Source organism: Colletes gigas, unplaced genomic scaffold (assembly GCF_013123115.1).
Source record: "Colletes gigas isolate AHSC1104 unplaced genomic scaffold, ASM1312311v1 Colletes_gigas_Sc00031, whole genome shotgun sequence".
Taxonomy (NCBI): Eukaryota; Metazoa; Arthropoda; class Insecta; order Hymenoptera; family Colletidae; genus Colletes; species Colletes gigas.
The window spans coordinates 572,807-600,440 of NW_025106660.1; the positions used below are offsets into that span (position 1 = coordinate 572,807).

Genomic DNA, 27,634 nt, shown 5'->3' on the forward strand with positions numbered 1-27,634 from the left:
GTGCGGTTCTCGTAACTACTTTCCGAACGGTTCGGCTGCGAATCGTTGCATTTCATTCAATTTCAATCCGCACAAGCGTAGAGCACGTTCCTCGCGCGAGGAAAAAACAACCGAGGGAAGAGGAATCGGTGTCCACGATGAACGAAAGTAACATAGAATTGGCCAAGGCGATGATGGACCTGGAATTGAACCACCATAAAAAAACAGCCATCTCGAGAATGCAGGATAAACAGCAGACTTTCAGGTAAGGCAATGTGCAATAGTTTTTGTAAACCGACCTTTGACGCTATCAGTAACGCGCCAACGAAGTTGAAATGAGCAATGCGGTATCGTATCACCGAAAGGCAACCAATGCGGGCCATCGATTACCATGCGTGTTTCTACCGATCGTCGAATCGATCGTTTCTTTCGTGAGATTTTAGATGCAGGGTTTGAAACTGTTCCAAAGTGTTATACGCATATCGTTTCCAAATTAAAACATTTATTAAACTCGAAAAAATGTTACAATTTTTACGATATTATGTAGGTTTTGTGTGCATTATTATATCGATTTCGTTACAATTCGTAATTCTTATTAAATTCGCGAGAATGTTAGTATGCACATATAAAACATTTTATTAACGGACCGGTTACGAGATCCATTTTGAATTCCAACGACCATGCGCGTCACTTCAACTTTGTACACCTGCGTCTACGACATACATATATGCATAGGCGTTATCGCATTTTACGGCTACTATGTGGACAAGTAATAGAAACAATTTTCTGAAAATAAAATTGGCACCGATGCAGCTTTTATCCGCCCCGGCAAATGTATCGTACGCGCCGATAAGTCTGCGTTAAAAATAAACGAGCATTCATTGATCGAGAATGGTCGTGGCGCTCACAGGTGGTCGTACGCTCATGAATATCAACAAAATTTCCTAGACGTAAGTCCGCGTAAAAGTCAAGGACAAACTCACGGTACATTGCAATATCGATTACTATACATTAGTCAACATTTGTTCGACAACGTAATATCAAGTGCGATGGTGGTGTAATGGTCAGCATAGTTGCCTTCCAAGCAGTTGATCCGGGTTCGATTCCCGGCCATCGCACATCTCTTTTTGTCTATTTTTTTTCTTCCATTAACTTGCAATATACACGATATTATATAAATGTCAATATTCTCATATAAGAAAAATTTCTTTTTTGCATTTATAGCTGATTAAACTAATGGTTAGATGATCTAAAGCAGCGTTTCTCAACCTATCAACCTAACCTAACCCAGACCACGTTGAGTTAAAGTAAAAGACTCAATTATTGAAGTCTCTGTTGCAAATCAATATTCGTCTAATTTTGCCTTTCACACGTAGAGATTACTTCCAAATGTACACAATTCTCTTCATTTGAATTATGTCTTGAAAGTCCGCGACAATAAAAAAATTATTTTAACAAGGTCTGTGGTAGGCAAAAGGTTAAGAATCGCTGATCTAATGTGCATATGGGTAACCTCGAAAATTAGGACTCGCGAGCTAAATGTAGCTTGTCTGCTTAGATATTTTTATACATGCAATTGTTGCAATTTTATTATCTACTTTCTGTTACGAATTGGGTCTCTTACCTAATTTCGACATTCTCTTAACAGTTTTTTATGGCTGATTGCCTAGAGCAAGTTGCTCGTGCCTAATAAAAAATAATAACTTTCGTCAAATGATCAGGGAGAAACAGCCAAGCATCAACGGGTGGTTTCAATCTTGTTCTGTTCATTTTAATGTACCATTCTTAAACGCATGGTTAGATCGAATCCCTTCACTGAAGTGATTTGGGCGATCTAGGCCAAGGCCATAAACGGACCTTGCCGTTCTTATTCGTAACAATACTCTCCCTTTTGGAATAGTATGTGTAGAGCATAGATGCAAGAATGCGTCCATTACACATACATGTACGCATTTCAATATAGTCTAACCTTAATATCAAGAATTAACTGTCTTTCAAATACGTGATGCACTTTCAATAGCCTTTCGCGTGTCGCTCTTGATGGCCATAGGGCCTAACACTAATCTCCAATGGATATGATTGAAGGGCTTCCAACAACGGAGCCAAGGATATCTTGTTCGGCGATATGATTTTCCGAGGTTAATATCTTGCATATGCGTCGCTATATCGATGCACAGATCGTCTAACCATCAACCGCGAAACGTAAACTACTTTCAAATAACGGTTAGAAATATCGAAAATAAAGTGTCACTTTCTGAGCTGTAGAAAGATATTTTTGCTCGTTATATTTATACACGCGATATATTTATACTATCTGTTCGATCTATTCTTTGCCAACCTGTAATACTGTCTTTTTCTCTTGAAGCAACGTGCAGTTCGAGTTAACGGTCGATTACATCAACACAGTGGAGCCGCGAAGGTAACGCAGTTTTCTACTTTGTAGCCTGTATGCCTGCAACTGGCGCCATTAGCATGACAGAATCCTGTGTATTGTCTGCAGCGTGGTGTGTCTGTATCGGTATAACAGTTGAATTTTTCGACAGTGACGCTTGCACGATCGCGTTCTTCCTTTCCTGTCGACGAAGGAAGACACGTTTTTGGATCGTACAAAATATAGACACACTTCCTCCAGACGTTGTCGCTTGTTTAACGCGTGCCGAGTTAAATTTTTTGTTCACCACTATGCACGTATTTTGTTGTTGTTGTACCGCAACGTCCCAACACGCTTCGTTATGTCCTAGATTGTTCCAGTAGTTGATGTAGTTGCCTTCTATTTATATTAGCCTTTGTGTCGTCCGTCGCGAACGACACGTAAGCCGTGGCAAGCAACCGATCAGCTCCGATCGTCTTTATTCGTTAAGCATTCCGAGCTACAGCTGAGGATTTTCATAACTGTCGAGCAGGTACATGTGAAAAAAGAAACTAGCTTTCGATCGGGTATGTTGTAAATTAACCTTGAGCCTTAGAAGAAACTTTCTCGCGCGACGCGGTGCAATTGAAACGCGAAGTGTACAGGTTTACAGACGCTTGTAAACAAGCCAGTCGTTTCGGCATGGAGTCACGGTCAGGTTGACTACTTTCGTCCGTAATCAGGATTCGTGTATGCGCTAGACACCTGGAACGACGTTTGCTTTTGATACGTTATCGCTTAACCGATTCTAGTGGAATTTAGTACCACCTGCCAGATTACGTTTAAGCAATACGTTACGCTGCATTTAACGAGTTTCGTTAATATTTGTGAAATATAACTCATGCTTAATTATCCTCCGTATGTCAAAGTTTTAAATCGACAACGTTGGAAATAAAAATATGCTAATTTTGTTTGCTAAGAAGTTATTGAAAGAATAATTGTATTTTTGGGTACATTATTTTTAAATTTATATAGTAATTGTTATCGAACTGAATCGTACCTTACTTTCGATAATCAGCCAGACTGAGGCCTTTTAAGAAACTAACAACACGACGATCTAATTCGCCATGTTGGTAACACTTATCAATATGGACGATAACCACGATGGCGGTTCATTTCAATATCAGCTACGTAAGCTTACAAAAATTTCTTCGCTGATAAGTTCTGTTTTATCGTATAATCTCTTGTTTGGGGTCATCGTCTATTCAAGACTTTCGATCGTTTGAACACGATCGAGTCTCTTTTTTTAAAAGAGACGAGGCTTTTATGACATTAGAATCATATTTCAGAATTTGTAAATTTCACTGGAAGCACGTGCTCGCTTTATTTACTTGTTATGCAACGTCTGTGTACGATAATGCGACGAACCAGTTGTTTAATACGATTCCTGGTACGCTACGTCGAAATTCAACTAAATATCATGAACCTTGAACGTCTTAAGCCCGATAACATTTGGTATCAGTAATCGCGTGAAATAAAGTAAGTCATTTTAACTGTATAGTAATTTAATTTAGATAAGATTTCGTCCATACATGTCGTAACAGAATTTAGACTTGTTTTCTATAGCTTTCTGTAGCAATGGTATCAAACGACACTCGCGAAAGAGTAATAAACAGTCGTGGGAACAGTTTGTGATTAATTGTAAGTCGTTTAAAGAGTGTATCGTATATTTTATTGCGTAGAAAAAAAATGTAATTACCGATTAACTAGAAAGCACAAGTGTAACTTTATAAATTCAGTAATTCGAAATCCAACAAATAATCAAAAATCACGATGCACGGGCGATTCGCGAGAACAATCTTTTTCTACCGTTAACGTTGGGTTATCGTCGAGGTTCTCGCTTATCATTGGACATTTTTATTTTCCGTTGTTCCCCGACAATGCACTGTTTGCGCACGGATTGAAGTGTTCGTTGTCAGGTCACTTCAGTGTAGTGATGCTCGATGTATAGTGATGCAACGTGGTGGAAGTATTCTCGGTAGGGCAGCCTTGTTCAATAGGAATTCATGTATCATTAAAATCAACAGGTATAGTAAACAATTACGCTACATTCGGTATAAGTTTATTAAACACGTTACAAATCGAGACGTTGCTATTAAAATAACGATCAAAGTCTCAGTGAGCTGTGAATAAAATTAATAAAACGTGTCTTTTTGTATTATGAATCATGCGTGTTATTACAAACTGACATTATATATTGGTATAAAAACACATCGTACATGCATACGTGATTAAGTTATCACGCGCAGTGTTCGCAATTTCTTGATTCTTTGCTCCTTTTATAATTGACAGAAAGCAATTTTTATCATATTTTTTATAAACGACAATTGCGTGATATTCGTATGTATATAGAAAAAATTGTTACGATAAAAAAAAAAAGTAACGTCTGCACTGCCCGGGAATCGAACCCGGGTCGCAAGAATGGGAATCTCGCATGATACCACTACACCAGCAGTGCTTCTTGCTCACATTACGTTACTTTGATAGAAACTAGTTTCACACAATTGAATTCATATTAATTACATTTCATAAATAAAACGTTGTAATCACAAGATAATTATATTTCCTTTATTAAAAGTTTTATTTTATTATTTGCTAAATAAATTCATATATACTAAATTCGAGACATACGAGAAAATTTTAATTTAAACTTTTAATTTAAAAATATTGACAGTTTTTGTTTTTGTAAAACAACGAATTATAAGTAAAAATAGTAAAGGACAGCGTATAATTTTTGCAGGATTTAATGGAACATGTTTTTTTAATTCTATAAATAATATTCGATTAATAGAATATAATATATGTATGAATAATGAATATTAAAATAATTCAAAGTATTAAATTGACAAAAATTGCAAAAATAAAAAAGTGTGCGATGGCCGGGAATCGAACCCGGATCAACTGCTTGGAAGGCAACTATGCTGACCATTACACCACCATCGCACGTGTGAGTACTTTCCGTTCTGCAGCTTGAGACGATTTCTTGTGGCACACTTTCACGCAATTTCGACCAATGTCATTTGTTACAGTTGTATAATTTTCCGGGTTTATCATTGCAATTTAACTGAGGAAACGCGATATTTGCGAGGTAGAAGGATATTTATTGCCAATCATAGAGGAAGGATTTCCATTCCCGGTACGCGTAAATACACTTTTAGGAGGACGTAGACATCATTGTTAACCATAATAGCATCGTTAAATCACAGGTTTTGTACTCTTCTGTGAGAAAGTATCCAATTTCATGAAATGCACATAAGTCTGCTTTTTGCATGTGCTTTCATTCCGTGGAAAGTGTATCTTTTGAAAGTTCGTCTTTCAGGTGGATGTAGAAGGGGATAATTACCTAAATATTGCCCAGTTAGCCTCAACGTATTTTTAAGGATAGTTTGAAGGCAGGTAGTTCGATGCCATTTCGTTTTTGAAAGGTTTACGATTGGGTCAAAGATCGCATAGGAGCCCTAAAGGGCATGGGTCAAGTAATGGCGAACATTATGATTTATAATTTGCCCCTTTCTATGGGGTGTTGAATGACAGCTTTTCGAAAAGATTTAAAACCATTTAGAAAGATAGCAACGGACAGGGTGACGTGTTGTTGAAAAAAAGGGCTTCTCAATTTGTGTAAAATATTCTTAACCATTCAGGGCCATTATAGAATATATTTCTTAGTTACTTTATCTCTGCATTTATCGCCTCGTCATCCCATACTCGATCCCCTTCGTTGTCTGTTTTGAAGCCAATAGAGAATAAAACAAGTAATCGACGAGTGAACGGATAACGCAAATATGCTTTGCAAGCAATCTGAAGACAGTCAACAATTGCACCATTGTGATATTTTCGAATAATATAGGTTAACAGGGCACAACAAAATATGATTTAATTAATAATTGACGGTTATAATCAAACCAATAAATGTTGTATTAGGTTTATTTATATAAACTTTAATTGATTACTGGGTTAACGATTTTGATTGTCATAATTTGAATTTGACATATACGTAGACAGATAGAGAAATATTTAGCGCTATTAGGATTTACGCAACACATGCTCCGTCACCTCTGGAACGCAACGATTTCTCTTGTAAAATTTCTTTTCTAGCCAACGTATAATTTAGATTAGGCCATTATAACGTTGTCTTCTCTCTCAGAACGTTCGCGTTCGTTTAGTTGGAGAGCTCGTTGGAGGACGTTTCGTTTCAGACTTATTTATGCGGCATTGTGTGTCTCGAGTGCCGGTGTTATCTATTACGAGAAAAAAAAAGGTGTAAGTAATTGGTACGGCCCTGGCGAGGCGCCTGTTTCTCAGCGGGATATTTCGGTTTGCTCCTCGTCCCATCGGTTTTGCAACGCGGCGCCGGCGGCTGCAATACATTTTGATCACTTTCATACCATAATTGCATTACGTGCAACTGGTTTACAGTTATGCCTTACGACCTGCTTGTTATATATACTTCTCGCGGTACGTATCACTGTTTATTACGCAATCGAAGAGGCATCGAGCCGCGCGCGGTTGGATTCGCGAGAAAATATTTTCTTTCCACGAGTGAACTACGAGGAGCCAAACGAAACCGTTGAACGCGGTGTGTAGGGTTCAACAACACTGAGACACGAACACTGTGGCCGGAAGTCGGCCACAAGTTCTTATCAAGATGTAACCTTTCTGCTGGAATAATCAGGGATAACGTCAAGAAGAATAAAAAAAAAAAGAAAACAGGAATAGAAATCAAGTTTTTTCGAGATATATACTTTTATGCGCGCTCAAACGTGGAAAATAAATTTCGCGAACTTAGTCTTAATTGTATCAAACTAGTAAGTTCGTTCGTATTCTTGGGGAATTTCGAAACGAATCAAACCAAACACATTTTACTACTTTGATGATGCATTTACTCTTATCATCTATAGTTTCCTGCCATCTTATTCCGGGTATGACGTAAAACATCAGATTATTAGTATTCATGTTAAATATTAGTAATTAATCACTTGCCATGCTTGGATATTTTCCAATTTCTCTTAGATGGAAAAATGGAAAAATACAGTTCTGTTGGCCATAAGACTTTTTAAAGCATCGTTGTCGAAATCAACTTGCCACACTAAAATACAGTTTACCATTAAAATTGACAGTCATTACATGAATACAATTCTACTTTCGACATTGTCAGCACTAAAAAATAAAAAATAGAGAACCTGCCATTTTTACTGTGTACTAATATCCATTTTTGAAGAGTACTTTTTTAAGTCCAACGTGGATACAAGTCGATGAAAAATTGCGTGTTTGAGCATACAAATAAAGCAAAATATGATTTAATCGAAAATGTAATGGTAAGACGAAGTGAATCATACTTGTGGGCATTGATGTTGATTACCGTGTGTGTAAAGATTATATAAAAGCTGTCAAGTCGTCGTAGTATATCATTTTTCACAATATAAAATCTAAACAAATTCAAAAACTCTCTAATACGTTCAACAGTTCTTGGTTCCCGTAATGTCACTTTCAGTTTTTTTTGTCGTCTGTGAGAAAACGGGAAATGGAAAATCGTGATCAGAAAGCGAGAAGAGCAAGCATAGTGAAAACATGGTTATTGCCTTCGTCAATGGTGCCAGAACGAGTGAAAAAGAATAAGAACGTTCTTTTGTACGTGTTCCTGAAAGAACAATGAAAATGGGTCAAACTCGATGCAGTCTAAGCTCGCAAGCACCACTAGCGCGTTGCTGTAAGGTTTCCTTGTAAATGAACCAGTTAATCGTTCATTTGCCTTTCATTCTCGCTTTCACCGATTAGAATTTAGACGCTCGAGCCGCAGACTTCCGACAACCGTAAAAACAACCTTCACTTTCAAAACAGCCGAACAAAAGGATGCCACGAAGTATAAATTAAACTCATAAATCATTTTCTTCCCCGGAAGAATTATGAACTGACAGAAATTTACATTCGAGGCAGCAGGTACTTTAAATTTTATGTTAACGCGCAGTTACACGCGCGATCTATTCCATTCACCAATCAAATATACGACTATTTGTAGAACTGTGACAAGAGAGGAACAAAAAGTACACGTGCCTTTGGGCGCCATGATATAATGACGTCTGTCGATACGTGAAGTTTAAAAACCTACTTGAACATTTTCTACACACATTTACATCAGTTTCCTCTGTAAAAATAATGTGAAATACCCATACACGCTACAGCTCAAAAGTGTTACTTTTCATTTACTAAAAGAACGTAGTCGTGTCTTTGAAATTCCATATATTATTAATTTTTTAGAAATTGTAATCTATGTTACTTCATATTGGCGCAAGGGCAAAAGTACAAACAGTTTCAAACTTGAGTATTCATTTTATTTTTTTTTCAAATAGGACAAAAAAACATGATATAAGTATGCTGAATACGTCGCGGCAAGCAATTGAGGTTTATAGAATGCCTTCAGAATTGCATGCTTTTATTGTAAATAACTGTCATTACATGTCCTTCGGTAATAATCTGATGTACATTCGCCCATGAAGGATAGAGTACATTGTGCGGTTGCATAATATATGGCAAAAACGTCGTCTTACCAGTTTTTGGTGAGTCACGACTGATCTTGTTCCTTCGAGTCTAACAGATTTTTTAGGCAACACAAAGTGTGTTGATGGTTACAGATGAACGCCTCCACCATTGCTTCCTCGACACGTTTTTTTTATCGCGTACGTACGTAGGTACGTATGTTAAGATAGTACCCATGCAACATGGTGGGGCGAGGCGCGAGTTAGAAAGCCCTAAGTGCCTTTCAGAGACTGCAGCCGGTAAAGTCGGTCCTCCTCAGTGAACCCTGAGCGGTCGTCGATCGCGGTACTCTCGTCACCGTTGTCGTTCATTCACTCAGAATTCCGGTTCCGAGGCCTCGTTTCTAAACCGTTCTTGCATTTTCTGCAATCGATTTCACGCTAAAGGTCTCCCCATGGGGCATCGCGAGACTTTTGCGAGCAGTTCTGTAAGTTCGAGCACCGTATCGACGTTAAAGTAACTAGTACGCCATGCGAAAACGCTCGTAAATGTTCGTCGGTCGCGACGTTACTTTTAACTAGAATTTCGTCCTTGTAAGTATGCTTTCTCTTTTAAAAATAGTTCGACGCAATTTCGCGGTTAAACATCCCATCGACGAACGAATTGGCGTAGCCGAGTATTGCGTTTATCGGTAATACGGAGAAGCATTTTTCCCGCTTCACGTGATTTTAACGTGTTCGTAACTCGATGCTTTGTTATACAGCCGTGCGTCGACGTAGATTGTTCCAACGGGCGAATAATTTCCTAGCCGCGATCAAGGCGACGGCAAAATTGCATTTTCAATTTCTAATTGACCTCGGGAACGATGACGGGCGTCTCTGTAATTTGACATTATAATTTGGTCATGGAAGCGAATTCTTGCTTGATCGAAAATTAACATTAACAATTGTGCAAATGTATTCGTTTATTTAGGGCGTATGAAAATTTTTTTGAACCGTTTTCGATGGTTTTTGGTCGCTGCCAAACGGGATATTGAAATACTGGAAACTACAGAAATATTACGTAGATATTTATTAAAATATATGTATATTCGTGTCGAGCGATAAGATAAATAATAAATGAAAAATGGGTTTCGATAACGAATAGCCAATTACTCTGTTCGTCACGAAGTGAAATTATCGAAGTTTGCAAGTAGGCTACAAACCCGCGCTAAAATCAAATAACATTAACTCGTATCACCCGTTCTGGAACAACTTTTGTTGGACAATTTGATCGTTAGACCAGTGTTACCAACCTAAGACGTACGCTCCACAGGGAAGACAATTTTTAATATCTTAGAGGCAATTGGAAAATTATATTCGTTTAAAAAATTTGTTTTCATTTAAATTGCCTGTTTGTATCATAAGTATTCAGAATTTGGTTTATTATTGTGCTCGAAAGGGGTGGGAGACACGATCTAAAAAAGGTTGGGAAACACTGCGCTAGACGCTCGTAACAGGAAGCAAAAACGTAAGCATTTTTTTAATTTACACCAATATTAAACTCGTGTTAATGCCTGTACGTGTGTAGTTTCTTGTGCATGAGAAACTACACCGACACAAATTTATTACCATCAAGCGAGAATTGCGCAACACTTTCTAAGTTTTATTTATACTCGCGTGTAACTTCAACGAAGTCGTTTTTCCTTTTTCTGCCGGCTGCTTTTCAGAATGGGGTCTTTAGTTACCAGGTCAGTACGAGCTAGACATTAATTATTTCCACTTACGTAAAAGAAAAAAAAGAAAGCGCGCGTCTCGTAGGGCTTTTGAAAGTATCGCGCGAAAAAATCACGTGTCGCGTGATCGGCGACCGATTAATATTTCGAGTAACCGACGCGTCGATCATTTTAACGCGAAACAAAATCATTTTACTGGAAAACAAAACGTCGAGGGACGCTGAAAAGCGTACTTTCGATAAATATTTGAAACTTTCGAAGGGTTGAACATGCGTGCGGTCTTGTCGAAAGTTCGTTTCATGGGACACGTGTTGCGTCGATGGATCTTGTAAAGCCAGTGAGAACGAATCGCCGAAAATGCGTAACTCGGTCAGCGGGTTTGCGGGACGTTGTTGAAACGATTCGAAAAGGAGATGATTAACGGATGATGGAAATGGTGAGGGAAAAGCCACGACGACGAAGCGTAAGCGAAATGCTTGACTGGAGGTGCATCGCCAAGAATAAAGGAAGCATCAGCATTGACGATGCCTATAAGGATGTGCCCTTCCTCGAGGATTACGACAAGGACCCGGAAATGCGTCGCAGGAAACGTTCCGGCACTTGGCCGTGAGTAACGACTTTGCACCATTATGGAAAGTGGTTAGAAAAGTATCATATATTCCTGGGTACGTGCACTTCCGCACAAAGGAATGTAGAAAGAGAAACTTGTTCATAGAAATAATAATACCGTACGCTGTAATGATCCCATGAACGTAGTTGGTAAACAGTTTTCTTCGTATTTGGACTTCTGTTTCGGTGACGAAAGATTCTGCATTCTTCGACGAAATAATAATAATATCTCGGTATGGTATAGCGGCAAAAGTCAAATATTGATAAATCGGTATGGTCTAGTGACTAGAAACATTGAAAAATGTTTCTCGTCAAATTATAATTAAACTTCACTGAACTGTTCAAAATTTCACAGCTAAGTTGTCACTAAATCCGGTATGGTCTAGTGGCTAGGATACCTGGCTCTCACCCAGGAGGCTCGGGTTCGATTCCCGGTACCGGAAATTTTTTTTTTCTTCGAATTTATAAGAGCACAATTCGCTTCTGCATCCGTGCAACACGCATAAAATATCGGCAAAGGATTTTTTCAATTTATTCGATCGATTGCATTGACTTCTTCGGTAGAAATGCTTGGATAAGTAATAGTGGAATACGTTCGTAACGAAATGAAAAGTAAGTCGTATGAACGAAACTATAGCGAAACCAGTATACGGTCGTTCAATTTCGTAATTAAACTGGAACCGCGTAATCCGATTCCAATTCGTGCGAAACTTGAGCGAAGTCGTTTGCTTGCTCAACATTCCTACTGCTCGGGGACGCTTCGCGCCAATAAAAACTGATAATCTGTTGCTGGTACGCTGAATAGGCCAACAATTTGCCAACGACTGCCAGGCGTCATAAATAATTTTATCATTTATGAAACACGTTCGGAACGAAATATGTTTTAACCTACAATTTATGACGTATAATAGCAGTCTACCTTTTGTTTTCGTGAGTTTCGTATCATTGTCACGTCCACAAGCGAAGTTGCGTAAAAGAAGTTAAATAAAATCAGTAGAAAATAGACGTTGTCTCACGCGCAATAGAATTGATTGGTCGTCTCTGGCAGAGCGTCGACCCGTCCATGGTATTCACGAACTTCTTTTGCAATTCCTCAGTGCGTGTCTTACTCCCGGTCGATTCGTGCATCTCTGGTCTCGTTCATCGAACACCATATTTGTTTTCAACGCTATATTAAGTTCTTTTCGACGGTTGGTGCAAATGGACGAGGCTGAATTAAGGTAGGGCACGTGTTGGTTTACGAGTCCTGAATGCCTAACCTAAATCTTCAATTGTAACATGTGCTACAATAAACGAACTACAAATGTGTATTCGAACAGTAGTGCACCATTTATATAACGCGTTGCGACGGAGATACAAAAATGTGAAGTGATCTTGTCATGGAAACGTGAAAATACCACTGCTCTATGATTTCCAATACTGCAACAAAGATTCTATCTGTAGTAGACAGGTAGCCTTCCCTGTTGTCAAGTATAATTAATTATCAATCTCTGTTGGAACATTTTGAATGACTAGTGATAACTACAAGACTGTCACCAATTGTGGGCTGCAACAACTATGAATCGCAGAGACATTTATGCAGAAAAATATTTACCATAGGCTTTCGTTGTGTAATAAAATAAATTAGTATAGCTTGCTGTGACCATAGATGCAACAATATGAAGTATGTACTTGCATGTACAGCTGTGTTCTGGCATATCTTTTTTAAACAGAAGAAATAGTTGTCTTAGTTTAAGTCCCACAATATTTAGGAAGTTTCTATGAAACATAAATGACATTTAGGTTGGTCGATACACATCATTGTGTGCATAAACATAGCACACCAATGTTCAGTTACAAATTTGCAACGAAACAGTACCACAAACCATGATCGCTTCAAGGGAATAAGACCTCCTTAAAAACAAGAGTGTATTTACCTTCCACTGAGCATTCTTTTGGATTATAACTCCTTGTCTTCTTATGCTTCATTATTAAAGTAATAAGCTTTAGATTACTTCATAAGCCAGAATGTGCAAATCTAACCTATTACACCTCATATTTCATAGATATACAACTGTAAAACTCGCATGAAAGATTATAAAAGTATCTATTTTAGATATTTTACAACTTTAGATTTTTTATAACTATCATAATTTAAAGGTATTTTGGTCAAATTTGGTATTTAATTATAGGCATAGGTACATACATATTTATATGCATGCGCAGATACCTACATTCATACAGACTTATATACATATTCACACATGCATTTATATTTATGCTTTGGTGTGATCGGATTTGAAGCTTATCAATTCTTTAAACTTCAGTGTTGGTTTTTATAGCTGCTGGAGAAAGAGCCAGCAAAGTTATAACAGTTGTGTTTATATCTAGAGATTAAAGTGGTAATTTGTTTTGGAAGATTATAATTGTGAAACCAAGGCCTTTCGGATGGTTTATATAAATTATCAAAGTAAAGTTTATTCTTGTAAGTGGTTTTGCTATTCCAAGTCTTCTCTGTATTTTGCTTCGATGGTTTCTTTAGAATCTGAGTAATCATGAGAGGGAATATGACTATTAATTTACTGAATATCCAAGGATATTTCCATTGCTACGCTGTTTGCTAACTTATTTAATTCCATGCCATCATGCAGTAGTATTCAAATGATGTCTAGTAGACTTTCTGGGATAAAAGTTTATTTAAACTTCTCTCACTTCTTTTTAACTTCTATAGATGATTGTTTACACTTTAGTTAAACATTTTTCAATCGATTGTCTGAAGGTCATTAAAGAGAATCTGATCAGATGGTAAGATGGCAGATCCAAGATCATTGTTTTATAGTTGCACATCCAGCACATTAAAGTTACTATTTGCAAAATCAAGCTAAGGACATGTACACAAAGCCACTGTAGAATTAGAATCTTCGTTTTTGTAATCGTCTACGTAGACGCGAATACGATTTAAATATTATATTTAATGAAATTCACTTCAATTAGATTTTGAACAATGTGTCCAATATTAATGTTGGCTGTTGCAAACTGTATAGGTGTATGTGCTAGTTACATCGGAGTATAGTGTACGTTTCCGATAAATTCAGATATTCTTTAGGGTTAAATAGATTCCTGTACGTTCTTAGTAGTTATTTTGAACCAAGGAATCGAAGGACCCCAAATTTTAAGGCGCTAAATCCTCGTTTGTATAAGTTCTATTTTTCAACTATATGGATTGTTGCATTTAAAGAGAATCACTGTTACAATTAGAATTATTCAATCTTTTATGCTCTGGGCTTCCTGTCGTTTTTCGTCTCGGCTGTTCAGTTAGATTTCGATCATGTGGGCTTCGCACATGGCGCCCCCGTTACAACGTTCATTGGAATTTCAGAAATTCCACGTCGATGCAATCGATTACCGAACCGGACGTACGCACCGATCGTTTTCTCCTTTCCAGATTCGATCGAGAGCCCCGACAGGTTGTAGAAGAAAATCGTCGGTGGTTTCTTAAGCTTTCCACAGGCCGGAATCTAGGCCACTGATTAGGGACACGCGACTTTTCACGAACAATACCATCCTCCCTTCGAACAATTTACTGTATCTTTTCGTAAAATATCTCCGTCTTTTTCTGTGTTTCCCAATCAATCGAGAGAAAGTCTGCCCGTGGTCGGACCGAGCGAAATCAGAAGAAAAAGTTACCTAATAGATTTGGAAATATTATCAAAGTTTTTTTCGTAGTAGCTCGTCAGATTCTTGCTTGTGAACATGTGTGAATGTTTTCGGTTTCATTTTCCTTCTTTTGTGATAATCAACGAGCAGAATCGTTTCGAGATCGAATGGCACAACTGTTCCACAGAATTGATTAACTTATAGGTAGATTTGTCGCACGATAAGATACGACATCGAGTATTATTACATAATAAAACGATAGATTTATTACTGACAAGAACCGTGGAGTTTACGGTATACCGGCGGTTCCAGACAAAGAAGCCCGTAATTGTTGGCTACCTCCGGTCTGATCGTCATTCTGCGTGCAGCCACCTTGCGATTCGGTCCTTTCCAGAGTCTGCTCCACGCAATAAAATGCTCGTGGCTGATACATCTATACTCTATAGACAGTGACAAATAAAAGACACTTTCGTCGCGAATATGTATTGGATAAAAAGTGAGGTGAAAGTTTGGTGCGTGGAAAAGTGAGTTTCATTGATAATTTTCAAATAATTCAGGAGGAACAATTGCGTACCTACGATCATCTTTCGGATCGCACGTTCCATTACAACAAGAGTAACATGAATAATACATAAATGTTATTCGTTGCATCGTTTACTCTTTCAAGCGTGATTACTAATGGGGAGTTCAAGGTTAACAAATTGACGCTTTGAAATCTTCAGTCGTCATTGAACGCGATCTGTTTCTATGAGACAATTGACTAAGGCGTCACGAATTCTCCTCGAGATCGTTACGTCGAAGAACTTTGGCCCTATGACTGGAAACGTAAACGTGTTTGTGGTACTTCATTGTTAGAAATAGCAAGTTTAACGCGTATGCATTTGGAAAGTATGCCAAGTAAATTCTAATTCAGTACCGACTGTCACGAAAAGAATTGACCGGCCTTGAAACCGTGTGTTTGACTATTTCTTAGTAGGTGGGGTCGAAAAACCAGACGAACGTTTGGATTTTATGGTCAGTTATTTGAGAGAGATTCTTCGTAGCGTTTCGAGAATCTTCGTGTCATCGTTGGTCGGTGTTTGATCGCACGATAGAATTTTTTATGTAACTCGAGATTACTGAATCAGCGTCACGCATTACCGCTTGGACAGTATCACGAAAAAAACGCCTGCTATCGTCGGATCGTCAACCTCGTGTGATACAGCGACACTACCACGACGCTTGTACGATTTTTCCTTGGTTGTTCGCAACGATATTCGATCGCTGCACGAGCGATGGGACTCTGTCGGTAATCGATTCATACGATCGAAAGATTGAGACGGATCCTTAATCGGAATCGTTATACCATTACGCAACTGCGCGCCGAAGTTGGAAGTAATTAACATAGCTGTACCTTGGACAACTTGACGGAATCTTGCAAAGTAAATGGCTTTCGCAACGTTCGTCTGAAATTCGAAGAAAACTGCGTGTTTCCCGAAGAGCTCGCGGATTAATTGCTCGCGTTTTGTCGGTGAGAAAATGACAGACCAAGTGTCGCCTTTGCTGGAGATTCGAAGCAACGGACACCTAGATGTAAATTTCGATATCGATTCGCTGGGAAAGGGATCGATCAACGCGTCGATGGGGAATGTTCCACGGAACAGAGTGCTCAGGTAGAAATTTTTTTTTGCCCACCCCCACCCCCCTTTCGAAACGAGAATTAATTTTAAACTGCGAACGAAACGTAACGATGCAAGAGCCTAGAACGGTAACGTGACGGTCGTGCTTATTTAAGATATAAAGTAGCGCGTAGGTACGTCTTGAAGCCGCGCGTCATCAACGCCTGATAAAACACAAAAGTCACAAACAACTGTGATAATCACTAGCGAATTGTCTTTATCCGTGAATAGTGACCGATCGAACGATTATAATTATTATTTTCATTCAACTGTCGTTACACTGTTTCTTGATTAACATACACGTGCGACACATGCGCGCGCGTTTATGTTCACGCGTCACTCGACGAGCATGTGTATCAAATCGTAATAATTAGGTTCAAGCGTGGTGAGTGATGCTCGTGCAGGTTGGCGTGACTTTTTCTCGACGCATTTCGCGAAGAAACTTTATCCAACGTTTTATCCCGCGTGCCTTGTAAAAAAAAACACTTTGTGGCGCTTGTTGTATCAACTATTACGCTCGTTGTTTGTTCGAGTACAGTGCTCCGTTTTATCGACGTCTTTTGTCGAATCGCTCGTAAATCATAAGCAGCAATAAATCACAATTGACTAGCGCTCGGTTTAAAAAAATAATGACCAGTCTGTGACGGTCCAACGTCGTTTCACCGTGGATCCTCCAGTCACTTTGCGAGATGCCGACGTAATTGCTTGTACAGTGTATTACAAATTGATTCGCATGCACTCGCTATTATGTCGCTGAGTACTTGCATGAATAAGCACCGCGTGAAGTTTTATTTATTTTTTTTTTTTTTATTATTCAACAGTGATCACAATATCATGAGTCTTGCTCTGTCGCTTCCGTCTGTTCATTGCGTTTCCAGACGGAGGATGATATGATAAAGAAAAAAAAGTATAAAAACAAGCGTGTTCTTTTATCTTGTTACGCATCGTTATGAAAATTCTCCGTTGATCCGACGATTCTACTAATTACACTTCGTTTCTGTTCACAGGAGAACGAGAAGTCTGAATGCACCGAATCCTATTCAACAGTTCGGCCCATGCGGGCGTATTATGAAAAATTCCGCAATGGTCATGTAAGTAAATCCTCGTTTCTACTATTTTACTATTTCAGATTTTTTTTTTTTACCATAGTCATTTGTTCACTGACATAATCATTCATGTAAGTAGATCCTCTTTTCTACTATTTTACTATTTCAGATTTTTTTTTTTACCATAGTCATTCGTTCACGTTTCATTAACGTTGTTAGAAAGTCACGTTGCTCCGTTATGGAGACTTAAACTTTTTTCTTAGACGGTTCTTTCTAGCATTTATGGTAGTCTGGCGGAGCGAAGGAAAGTATGCTGTTTCGTGTAAAAAGAAGTACACTATGTACAAATAGCACGCGTTGACCCAATTGTTCGACGACGATGACCTTATAAATCCTATGATTTTATAATCATTAACGAGACATTTGTAAAGAGTTTCTTCGTCTCTATGATATCTTGTCGATTCAAGTTAATGAACAAAGTGCGCTCGCATAAAAATAGTATCTATTCATGAGAGATTGTTACATTTACATTAATAATAGTCATTGTTGCGTACGTTCCCTTTTATTGTGATTCATCACTATGCGCTGATTGCTAATGCCATAATTAAACATAAAATGCATCATTTATTACTTACTCAGCAGATACAATTTTAGTGTTTTCATAGTACCTTACACGTGTGCAAAGATAAATTAATAATGAGTTTCGTTAGAAGGCAATTGTCCTCGAACGTTGGTCAATGGACTTGCGCGATTCGTATTGTAAGATGCAAAAATTAGTAACGATAAGTTAAAAATTAAAAAGATATATCACCATTGGAACAATTTCTTTGTGGAACATGCAACGATATCTTATTAAATAGTATAATTTTTTTTTTCATAAGGTGATGTATACGTCTTGTTATAAAATATCTTCTTAGTAACCAATAGTAATCTTGGTAACAGTTATCTCCTCTAATCTGAAGTATCGAAGTAAATGATTTTATAAATTATCTAAAAGTAGAAACAATTGTCATTATTTGTTCTTTCATTGGTGTTTGTTGAACAAAAAAAAAAACGTATATAATAGTTTTTAGTTTGTACATCAGTAATGTTTGTTTTTATTTCAACAGTAATTTTGTTACTATTTTTATATGATATAGCTCTGTAACTTTCAAGTCACAATGAACTATAGTGTTTGTTTTGTTTCTTAGTTTTACAATATCAAACGTCTAAAATACGAATACATAATCATATAAAAATAAAAGAGCAACAAGTTTAAGAAGTATTACAGGTAATAGACCCGAAGATGGAATTTGGATTCTGACTCAGATGATATTTATCTAATAGTATTTACCCGATGACACATAAATATTATTGAATAAATAAATATTGTCTGGCAATCAGCATTGCACACGAAAAATAGTTTTCATCGTTTTTGGAAAGACTCTGTCTTGAAGACTTTGAAGCACCCTACTTTCCTATGAAATATTTCCAAAAATTATTTTATGATAAAATGAGCGATATAGTTGACTATATAAATACACATGCATTGCAATGTGATCCAGCAAAACCCATAAATGTTTCAGCTAATGAAATAAAATAATTCTTTGGATGTTGTTTCTTTTATGTCGATTAATCAAGATCTGAATAATTTTGGAAATCAGAGACAAGAATGTCGTGTATAGTACGAGTCCTGCGCGATGAAATGAAACAATATCTAAAATTTTTATAGAAACAAGTGCAAACGTTGAAACTGATAAAATTTTTTATAGATTGATATTTGTTGATTTTAAGTTAAATTATACACACATTATACATACGCTCACTGTCGCGTTGAGTACGATAGTACATAGTCACGGCAACAAGTGTCTGTCGATTAAACAAATGCACGTGAATCGTGGCTACGTGTATCAGCCGTGTTCGCATTATAACGTGTATTCGCTGTAAACGAATAGCGTGTATAGGAGCGCGTGTGCGCTTGCGCGGCGTCCGATTGTTTACCGTTAAAAAACGTACCGCCGAGTTCGGTCCACGTTCAGTGCGAGCGCAACTCTCAATCCGGTACCACGTCATGGTTGGAACTGTAAGGTAGGCTCTTTACAGAATCATTGAAACCGAATTAAATTTTTATTTCGAAGGGAAACCGTATTCGCTATCCTCTAACATTCCTATTTAATTACTGGAACTCGAAATGACATACTATTTGTCAATCGGTATTTAAAAAAACTATAATAACAAGTGACCTGTCATACTCGATCGAATCTAACTCATCGTCGAAGAGGAAACGGAAGTTCGTGTTCCGCTGAAAGCGATGCAATTGTGATCGTAACCAACAATAATCGACGGTTAATAAGATATTTTTCGCTAATTAATGCTGGAACATTTCTAGAATTTTCAATCGTATACAGTACGCGTCTATCGGTACATATCTGCAAAGTATTTCTTTAAACGTGCGTATGGTTGTTAAAATTTTTCTGATGAAAATTGCATCGTAACGTTTTTCGAGATAGGTAATGGGAACAATGCGAATACTAATTAACAATCACCCTCGTATTCCAGTTTGCATTATGCATTATTGATCCGTTCTCACCTTTGATCTCAGCGACCCTAATTTAATGATAAGCTTTTCGATCCGTTGCCTTTGTGTGAAAATGGGTACGTACCATTCACAAAAGTTCACTCGTTACTTTTAATAATATTAAATAACGTCGTGAGCAATGGATTTAATTTTTTATATGCTTGCAGATCTCCCCCCTCCTCGAAATTGTATATCAGATAATCAACAAAGTTTGTGTAGCTTTGTTTCGTACTGTATTATATCGTTGCACGTATGTTTCAATTTGCAATGTAATTTAATAAGTACTTTTTCTCTGTGTATTTGAGTTCTTTTAGAATGGATGCTCTAGTGCCCATATACTCTAAGGTTTGTTCGAAAGCTGCAGAAGTGGGTTAATGTACTTGTATCTCATTGAAATAAGGTCATAGATTGTGAGTGTGCTTATTTTAATAAATAAAAGTCGTCTATGTTTTTATCGAGGTTTTTTGTTTTTAATGCATAAAATTGTACAAACTATTTTGGTTATCTGATACATCAAAGAGGGGTCTAGCGTATTTCGAGTGAATAAAAAATTCATTTTTACGTGTATTCTAAAGCGTGTAGTTCCAAACGTGGACCTTTAAAATACTAAGTCAAAATGATCGAGTAAAAACTTTTCGTCGGAATTAGAATTATTTCTTCTTATAACGCAAAAATAAAATTCGTTTTTATCAAAAATTTTCCAATTTCTTAAATTTTAGATAAAACCTACACTAACACAGAATCATAATTTGTTTGTATTTTGTGTCGCTCTAATCGTATTTCTATTTAATGACAGGTGTAAATCCACTGATTACGATAACACTTTCGGTTCATCATCGGGATATAACTCGTTTATTGTTAGAATAAATTACATGAAAAAGTTCGCACAATGTTGTCAGAAGTATACTATTTAACGCAAGGTATCTTGACCCTTGACAATTTTGTCATTAATATTAATTATACAGTGACGTACGTGTATTTAATGATGCACGTTTAACGATATTGTTCCCTCAACTTTCGACTTCATCATCGGGCACGGTAAATAAAGTGTAATAGGTCTCGATCTACGTCATCGATCAGGTTGTTTTTATAAAGCTGAATGCTATGTGATTGAGTAGACTTCATATTTGTCTTATTACAGGACCATACAGGACCCTGCCTCTCAGAGGCTGACGTGGTACAAGCCGCCTCTCACTGTTCTGGTCATCAAAAAAGTCCGTGATTCGTCGGTATTGCCACCGTTCGTCCAATTAGTCACCTGGCTAATAGAAGTAAGCATTATTGCCGTCTAATGTTGGTCCTTCGAAGCATCTCTTGTCTCCCATAAACACTCCTACGGTTTTCAAACGATTTTTTTCTTTGGAGCGATATTCAAGAAATGATTTTCTGAAGTGTTCAACGATTCAGAGTTTCACTGTAAACAGCTAAAATAGCCGACTTTGTTCGAGGTAGGAAATATGTAAATGCAACAAATTATCGATTTCTGATAAATTGCAACTCATCCTTGTAATGTATCAGAGTTATGCAAAACTGTAATCTGATTGCATTTGTCACGCTGTAATTGCCTGTAATTATGCGGATAATTACATGATAATTAGACAGTTATTATGCTCTTTAAAGATCGTTCATTGCCCAATTGAACACTAATCAAGATACTCAAAATTGTATTTCATAATAATTGTATGGTACTTTAAATTTTATTTTTATAAAATTTTTAAAAATTTATAAAATTATGCAGCATTTAAACGATAATTGCACGTATTTTATCAGATTACATTTTGTATGAGCTTTACCTTTCTTGTTTGCCTACAACTTTTTTTATATGCAATTTTTGCTGTAAAAGCAGCGGTAAGCCGGAGATAGTATACATTTTACATGTATATCTCAGGTTACAAATCACGTTACTTTATAAGTACGGCCCGAGTTTTATCAGAATTGCTTCAGCAGTATTCTCATGATGCGGTTACAAACAGACAGATCCAACTGCGTTTTATTTATATATAGATTATGCATAAATCGAGGTCGTCAGAAAGAGACAAAGAAGGAACCTGCGTCAAAGAAAGCACCTTGCGTCCTTTAAGTGTCATTACATTTTTGTTCTTGTTATCTACTCGGTCTCCTTGAGACTTACAAGTGCAATGCAGTTCTTTTTCAGTTTATCGATTCAACGTGACCAAAGTTTTCGCAAGTTGTATAAACGATGACTTTGCATCGTGTCCTTTTACAGACGCTGCACAATATTGTTGCGCTTATTTACATCGTGACTCGGTTTCACGTACTTCTGCGCTATGCAATAAAGCTTAGACGCGTTATGAAACTTGACGTTCTACTTATTCGCAGGAAAAACGGATGGTAGTTTTCGTCGAAGCATCCGTCTTGGAGGATTCAGCCTTGGCTAGGGACCCCAGATTCGAGGGTGTTCGAGACAGGCTGCAAACCTTCAGGGACGGTACGGACGATTTGCAGGTAAACGCTTAATTTCTCAAGTTTTAAGATATACTATTCCACGATCGAAAGTTGACACACATATTTATTGAAGGATCGTATCGACTTCATCGTCTGTTTGGGTGGCGATGGAACTCTTCTCTATGCAAGTTTGCTCTTTCAACAATCCGTTCCACCTGTAATGGCGTTTCATCTTGGTTCGTTAGGATTCTTAACGCCCTTCGAATTCGACAATTTCCAGGAACAAGTAACAAATGTATTAGAAGGTCAGTAACGAATCTCTACTTTGGTATCCTTTATGACAAAAATAATTGATTGCGAAAATCATTGTCCTTCGGGAATATTATCTTCTCGATACAATGGAACACGCTAAGTTTGCACAACAATCGAATCATACTATGCGTTCAGGATATTTGACTTAAACAGGTTTTACAGGAAATAACACAGCTCTGCTGTTAAATAAAAAAATCACAGGTAAAAAAACTGGTCGATGATTTGGACATTGGAACAAATAACATCTTGTCACTACTATTACGGTCTCATGATAATGATAATTGACATCATCCACTCTTGGACGTTTTTCCCGCAGACTCGAGACTCTTACACGAACGTCTGTTTGCTTTAAAGCATCGAGAATGTTTGCATTTTTAAGATTCATTATTTCCGTGCTTTGGTTTACGATAGAGCCTTTCGCGGAAACAATATCTTCGCTTAATCGATACTTTTCTTTAACCGTTGAGAGCCCCATTCGATCGAGCAAAAGGTTGGACAACTGGTTTTCGCAATAAATAATCACTGAATCACTGTAAGATACACGCGCAAGAAAAAACTCATCGTCGAGCCGCGTGGAAAAAAATGAACCTCTTACGGTCGATGCGTTCCGAAATGGCTGACAACATCCTGTTAAAAGCAAAGTTGTAAATCTGACGAACGTTGGCCTTCTGTTTAGGTCACGCGGCCTTGACCCTGAGAAGTCGACTGAGATGTATCATCATGCGGAAAGGAGAGGAGGGTAAACCGGCCAAACCACCGACAAATCTTCTGGTGCTGAACGAGGTCGTGGTTGATCGTGGCCCGTCTCCGTACCTCTCGAATATCGACCTCTTCATCGACGGCAAACACGTGACCAGCGTGCAGGGTGATGGCCTGATCGTGAGCACACCGACCGGGTCGACCGCGTACGCCGTTGCAGCCGGAGCCAGCATGATTCATCCTTCGGTACCTGCCATCATGATCACGCCGATCTGCCCTCACTCCTTGTCCTTCAGGCCGATCGTTGTGCCAGCCGGCGTCGAGCTAAAGGTACTTCCGATATTTGTTCCACCGCCTTTTCACCTACTTTCTATACGTGCTCCCAGACTCAACGCGAAGTTAAGGAAACTACCTTCAGTACTAATCGTATCATTATAGAAAAAGTTAGATTGCGTATTGCGATTGACTGGTCATTAATTGTCAGAGTCTGTATCAAGTAACATGGAATTAGTATCACGCAGTATTTCTGTGTGGGTCAGTAGAGACTCTTATCGCGGTGACATCAAATTTTCTAGTTCGTGCGTTGTCCCATAGAAGGAAACTTGACTCCAATGGATGTCGTCCGCATTCTCAGACTATGCGTTGCCCCTTGCCATTTAAAATAATTTTGATACGTCTAGAAGAGCGTCCCATGCGCTGATAAGTTGAGCTCGGGATAGACTTTGTGTTTCTGATCACAGTAATCTTTGATAGGTTGTTGCAAAGTGATTTCTATCGTTTTCTGTAACTGCTTCACTTGTGTTTCATTCATTCATACGTGTAAAGAGAAACCTTTTCTGAATTTTTGATAATCTGACAGAGAATACCGTAGATTGACCTTTCTTAAACGATTCGCTTCGACCTCCCCCCACAGATTTCTTTCACCGTCGACGATTTAACTACAAAGTCTTACTTTCTATCACAGATTTCTGTTTCACCCGACAGCAGAAACACGTCGTGGGTGTCCTTTGACGGTAGAAATAGACAAGAGCTCTTCCACGGTGACAGGTAAAAGTTAACCGCATGTCAGATCTGTCTAATCGTTTGCGTTTTTCGCAATTATTCCAGATAATGGCAAACAGCGAGGCCCGCAGCACAGCTTACGTCTCCTTCGACGGTCGCAATCAGCAAGAGCTACGCGTCGGGGACAGGTCTGTCCTGTTATTTCGTAAAAGACTTTCGTTTCTTCCTTCTATTTTCATCGCAGCTGCACGATGGTGCAACATTACGACATGTTCATTTATTTAAATTCCGTTTTGTTTTTCTTTTCTTTTTTTCCAAAGTTCATTTCATTCCTCCTTTCTCGGATTGGTTTGTCAGTAAACATGCATATGCATTTATCGATATCGAATTTAGAATATTATTATCATTCCAATTGATCGATCACGAAATGTACGCCCCTCTAATGGCGACTGGTGTCAATGGAATCTCATTTCTTATCCATTCACGACATATTTTCCTAGAAACGAGACGTTGGCTGTCCTGCAAGGTGATGGTGCTTTTCGTGTTTTCATCTATTTGTTGCTAAAAGTCGTCGAGTGTGCAAATTCCAGATTCAGTTTTGTTGAACCAGCCAATGGATATTTTCTTTCTACTCTTTGCAGCTTAAGAGTGACCACGTCTATATACCCAGTGCCTAGCATTTGCGCGGCTGACCAAATTACCGACTGGTTCGACTCTCTGGCAGAGTGTCTGCATTGGAATGTCCGCAAAAAGCAGAAACATTTGGACGAGCTGAGCGATCTGACCCACTCGTCCAGCAACGATACGCTGGACTCGCTCGACCGCGACAGCTAGGCCAGGCATACGAGTCACAACAGATTGTGGCGAAATCAGCGATATCAGCCCAAATTCAAAGAATCAGTGCATTTTATCATCTTCGGGGTCTGATACGAAAGTCAGTGACTCGTTACAGAAACCTCACGGAAAACACATATTACATTCATAGCCATGCATGGCCCTGTGTTTACACCATCATGAGAATAGAAGAGTGACACCTCGTTAGATAGTTGTTATAAATGCGAAAACTCATACACCATCATCCAGGCACAATAATGGCGTTAAATTAACACTGAACGAAAATCAAATTCTGCAAATGGCGAACGGTATATTAAGACAATCGTAAAAAGAATTCAAGATGCTGGGCAAGAAGGTCTTTGTCGATAGATGAACTACGTTGTAAGAATTCTTGCTTATTTACGGTGAATTTGCGGATACACGTTCCTGATCGTGATGTAAACATTTGTAGGTGTAGCTAGCTATATGAATTTGGTGCATTGAAAAGCACAACGGAACGATCGTATCAAATTTTGGTATTCGCGTCAAATTCATAGCTGTACAATTCGCGTACGTTCATTGAAGCGGGGCTACATATTCTGAAATAAATTTCATAAGTCTGTTAGATCGTGTGTCTAAAATGGGCTACGTTCGATGAGATTTGTATTAGACACTTTTGTCTCGTTTTGATTTCGCAAATTTGTCTTTGAACCGGCCGTCAAATTTGTTGTCGGGTTCTTAACGACATTAGGTGCAATCCTTCTTTCTTATTTTGAGGAAAAACGTGTTCTAACTAAAATTAACGCATCGTTCGTTCGAGAGGATGCAGCGCTCAAAAATTGGGTACAAATACAAAAAAGGGATACTAATAATTAAAATATTAAAAAAGTAGTATAATAAAATTCCTGTCATAGGATGACAGGATCTTCTTCATGATAACTATGAAAAATATTTTTGTGCAATTCAATCATGAATTGCATTTCATTTTATGTAGTGGAAAAACGTAACAAGGCAACATCCTTAATATTGTATATTACTGGGCAATCATAATACTAAATTGCTTCATGATGAATTTAAAAACAGCGTTCCACATTGAGCGATCATATTTATTTATTACTACACGTATGTGTTTCTTGATGCATTTTACATCACCAGTTTAAATGAATTTTTTGCTTTATACTCGGATATAAATTCCGTTCAGTTTCTCAGAGCGATTTACTAATTGCAGTAAGCAAAGCACGCAGGCTCAGATCAGCTATTAAAAAAAAAAGAAAATAATTCGTTGTCAGTAATTTTCACGTTTTGACAACGAAAATGGTCTAATTGTGGATTATTCTGTTGTAAATGTTGATTGTAATTTCCTATAAATGAGAATTTTTAATAAAATCATTTTTGTACAGAATGTCTGCCACGTCATTGTACGCATAATAATTAACATAATGGTAAGATGAAATAACAAAATTAATAAAATGTATAAAATACTTTAAAATGATGAAAAAATAAAACATTTTAGCATGCTGCATTATATGTGTAAGATGAAAGGGCACAGTGAATTCAAGAAATGAAAAAAAAAATATAAAAATAAATTATACGAGGGCACATATTTCGTAATAAAAAATTCTGGAAAGAAATGCACGTTCGAAACAAGAGAAATAAACGATATAAAATATTCTAAAAATCATGCAATACAGAATTTTCTTTTTAAAACACACTACTATTATATTTGACTTTTCAAAACATTTAAATATTCAAGAACATTTGAAGAATAGAACATGTATCATACACGTAATAGTAAGGGGGTAAATTTGAAATGTACAAAATGCAAAAATGTGGTTATGTTTCGACGTCAATGCATTTATTTCTGCGCAACCAGATAATTAAATATACATTATATACAACAATCGTGTAAAAGTTACAAGAACCTGTTGTTTCTTTCTTTATACGACAACTATATGTAATAGTAAGTAGCATAAGTTTTTTGGGAACCTTTGAGATATAAAATAAGCATAAAGAGAAATACGAACGTCTGCAAAACATGACGTTTGCGCGACGTTAGGTTAAAAATAGATTTCCATCTATTATCTCGTCTAAAAAATAATGATAAAAAAAGACCTGCAAGGCTCACCATTGTTTAATCAACGTATGACATAAATATCTACCCTAAAGTTTTACATTTGGTTACATCAGTCATGGGCATGATGTGTATACACATGTACCGACGCACGCGTACGTATGTATACAGGTCAACGAGCATAATCTAATCAACTTATAAACCTATCGATGCAGCTTCGCTGATATGTACATTGTTAAATCGTTTAA

The 27,634-nt window shown here is 37.6% G+C and overlaps 1 protein-coding gene and 4 non-coding genes across 9 annotated transcripts; 3 read left to right on the top strand and 2 right to left on the bottom strand.

The window, feature by feature from the left end:
* Positions 1 to 26,717, top strand: LOC122402027 (NAD kinase-like). Of its 5 annotated transcripts, none has more exons than XM_043404531.1 (9): positions 9,206 to 9,456; positions 10,839 to 11,183; positions 17,488 to 17,571; positions 21,225 to 21,354; positions 22,424 to 22,549; positions 22,623 to 22,794; positions 23,478 to 23,830; positions 24,465 to 24,547; positions 25,144 to 26,717. In XM_043404531.1, the coding sequence occupies exons 2-9, from the start codon at positions 11,002 to 11,004 to the stop codon at positions 25,334 to 25,336; spliced, it is 1,323 nt and encodes a 440-aa protein (XP_043260466.1). In that variant the 5' UTR covers positions 9,206 to 9,456; positions 10,839 to 11,001; the 3' UTR covers positions 25,337 to 26,717. The 5 variants fall into 5 exon arrangements, with proteins under 5 accessions (XP_043260469.1, XP_043260466.1, XP_043260467.1 ...); XM_043404532.1 differs by having other exon boundaries at positions 9,212 to 9,350; XM_043404533.1 differs by lacking the exon at positions 24,465 to 24,547 and adding an exon at positions 24,608 to 24,690 and having other exon boundaries at positions 9,213 to 9,456.
* On the top strand, positions 1,026 to 1,097 carry Trnag-ucc. Its single transcript has one exon. It is a non-coding gene; the product is annotated as a tRNA-Gly (tRNA).
* Positions 4,777 to 4,847, bottom strand: Trnag-ccc. Its single transcript has one exon. It is a non-coding gene; the product is annotated as a tRNA-Gly (tRNA).
* Trnag-ucc lies at positions 5,261 to 5,332 on the bottom strand. The gene has a single exon. It is a non-coding gene; the product is annotated as a tRNA-Gly (tRNA).
* Trnae-cuc lies at positions 11,558 to 11,629 on the top strand. Its single transcript has one exon. It is a non-coding gene; the product is annotated as a tRNA-Glu (tRNA).
* Positions 26,718 to 27,634: the final 917 nt, after the last annotated feature.

Bases quoted from the DNA above. Each gene is read 5' to 3' on its own strand.
- LOC122402027 (XM_043404531.1), top strand. From the start codon at position 11,002: ATGATGGAAATGGTGAGGGAAAAGCCACGACGACGAAGCGTAAGCGAA. The intron at 22,795-23,477 runs GTCAGTAACGAA...CCTTCTGTTTAG, and splicing joins AGTAACAAATGTATTAGAAG to GTCACGCGGCCTTGACCCTG. The intron at 23,831-24,464 runs GTACTTCCGATA...TTTCTATCACAG, and splicing joins CAGCCGGCGTCGAGCTAAAG to ATTTCTGTTTCACCCGACAG.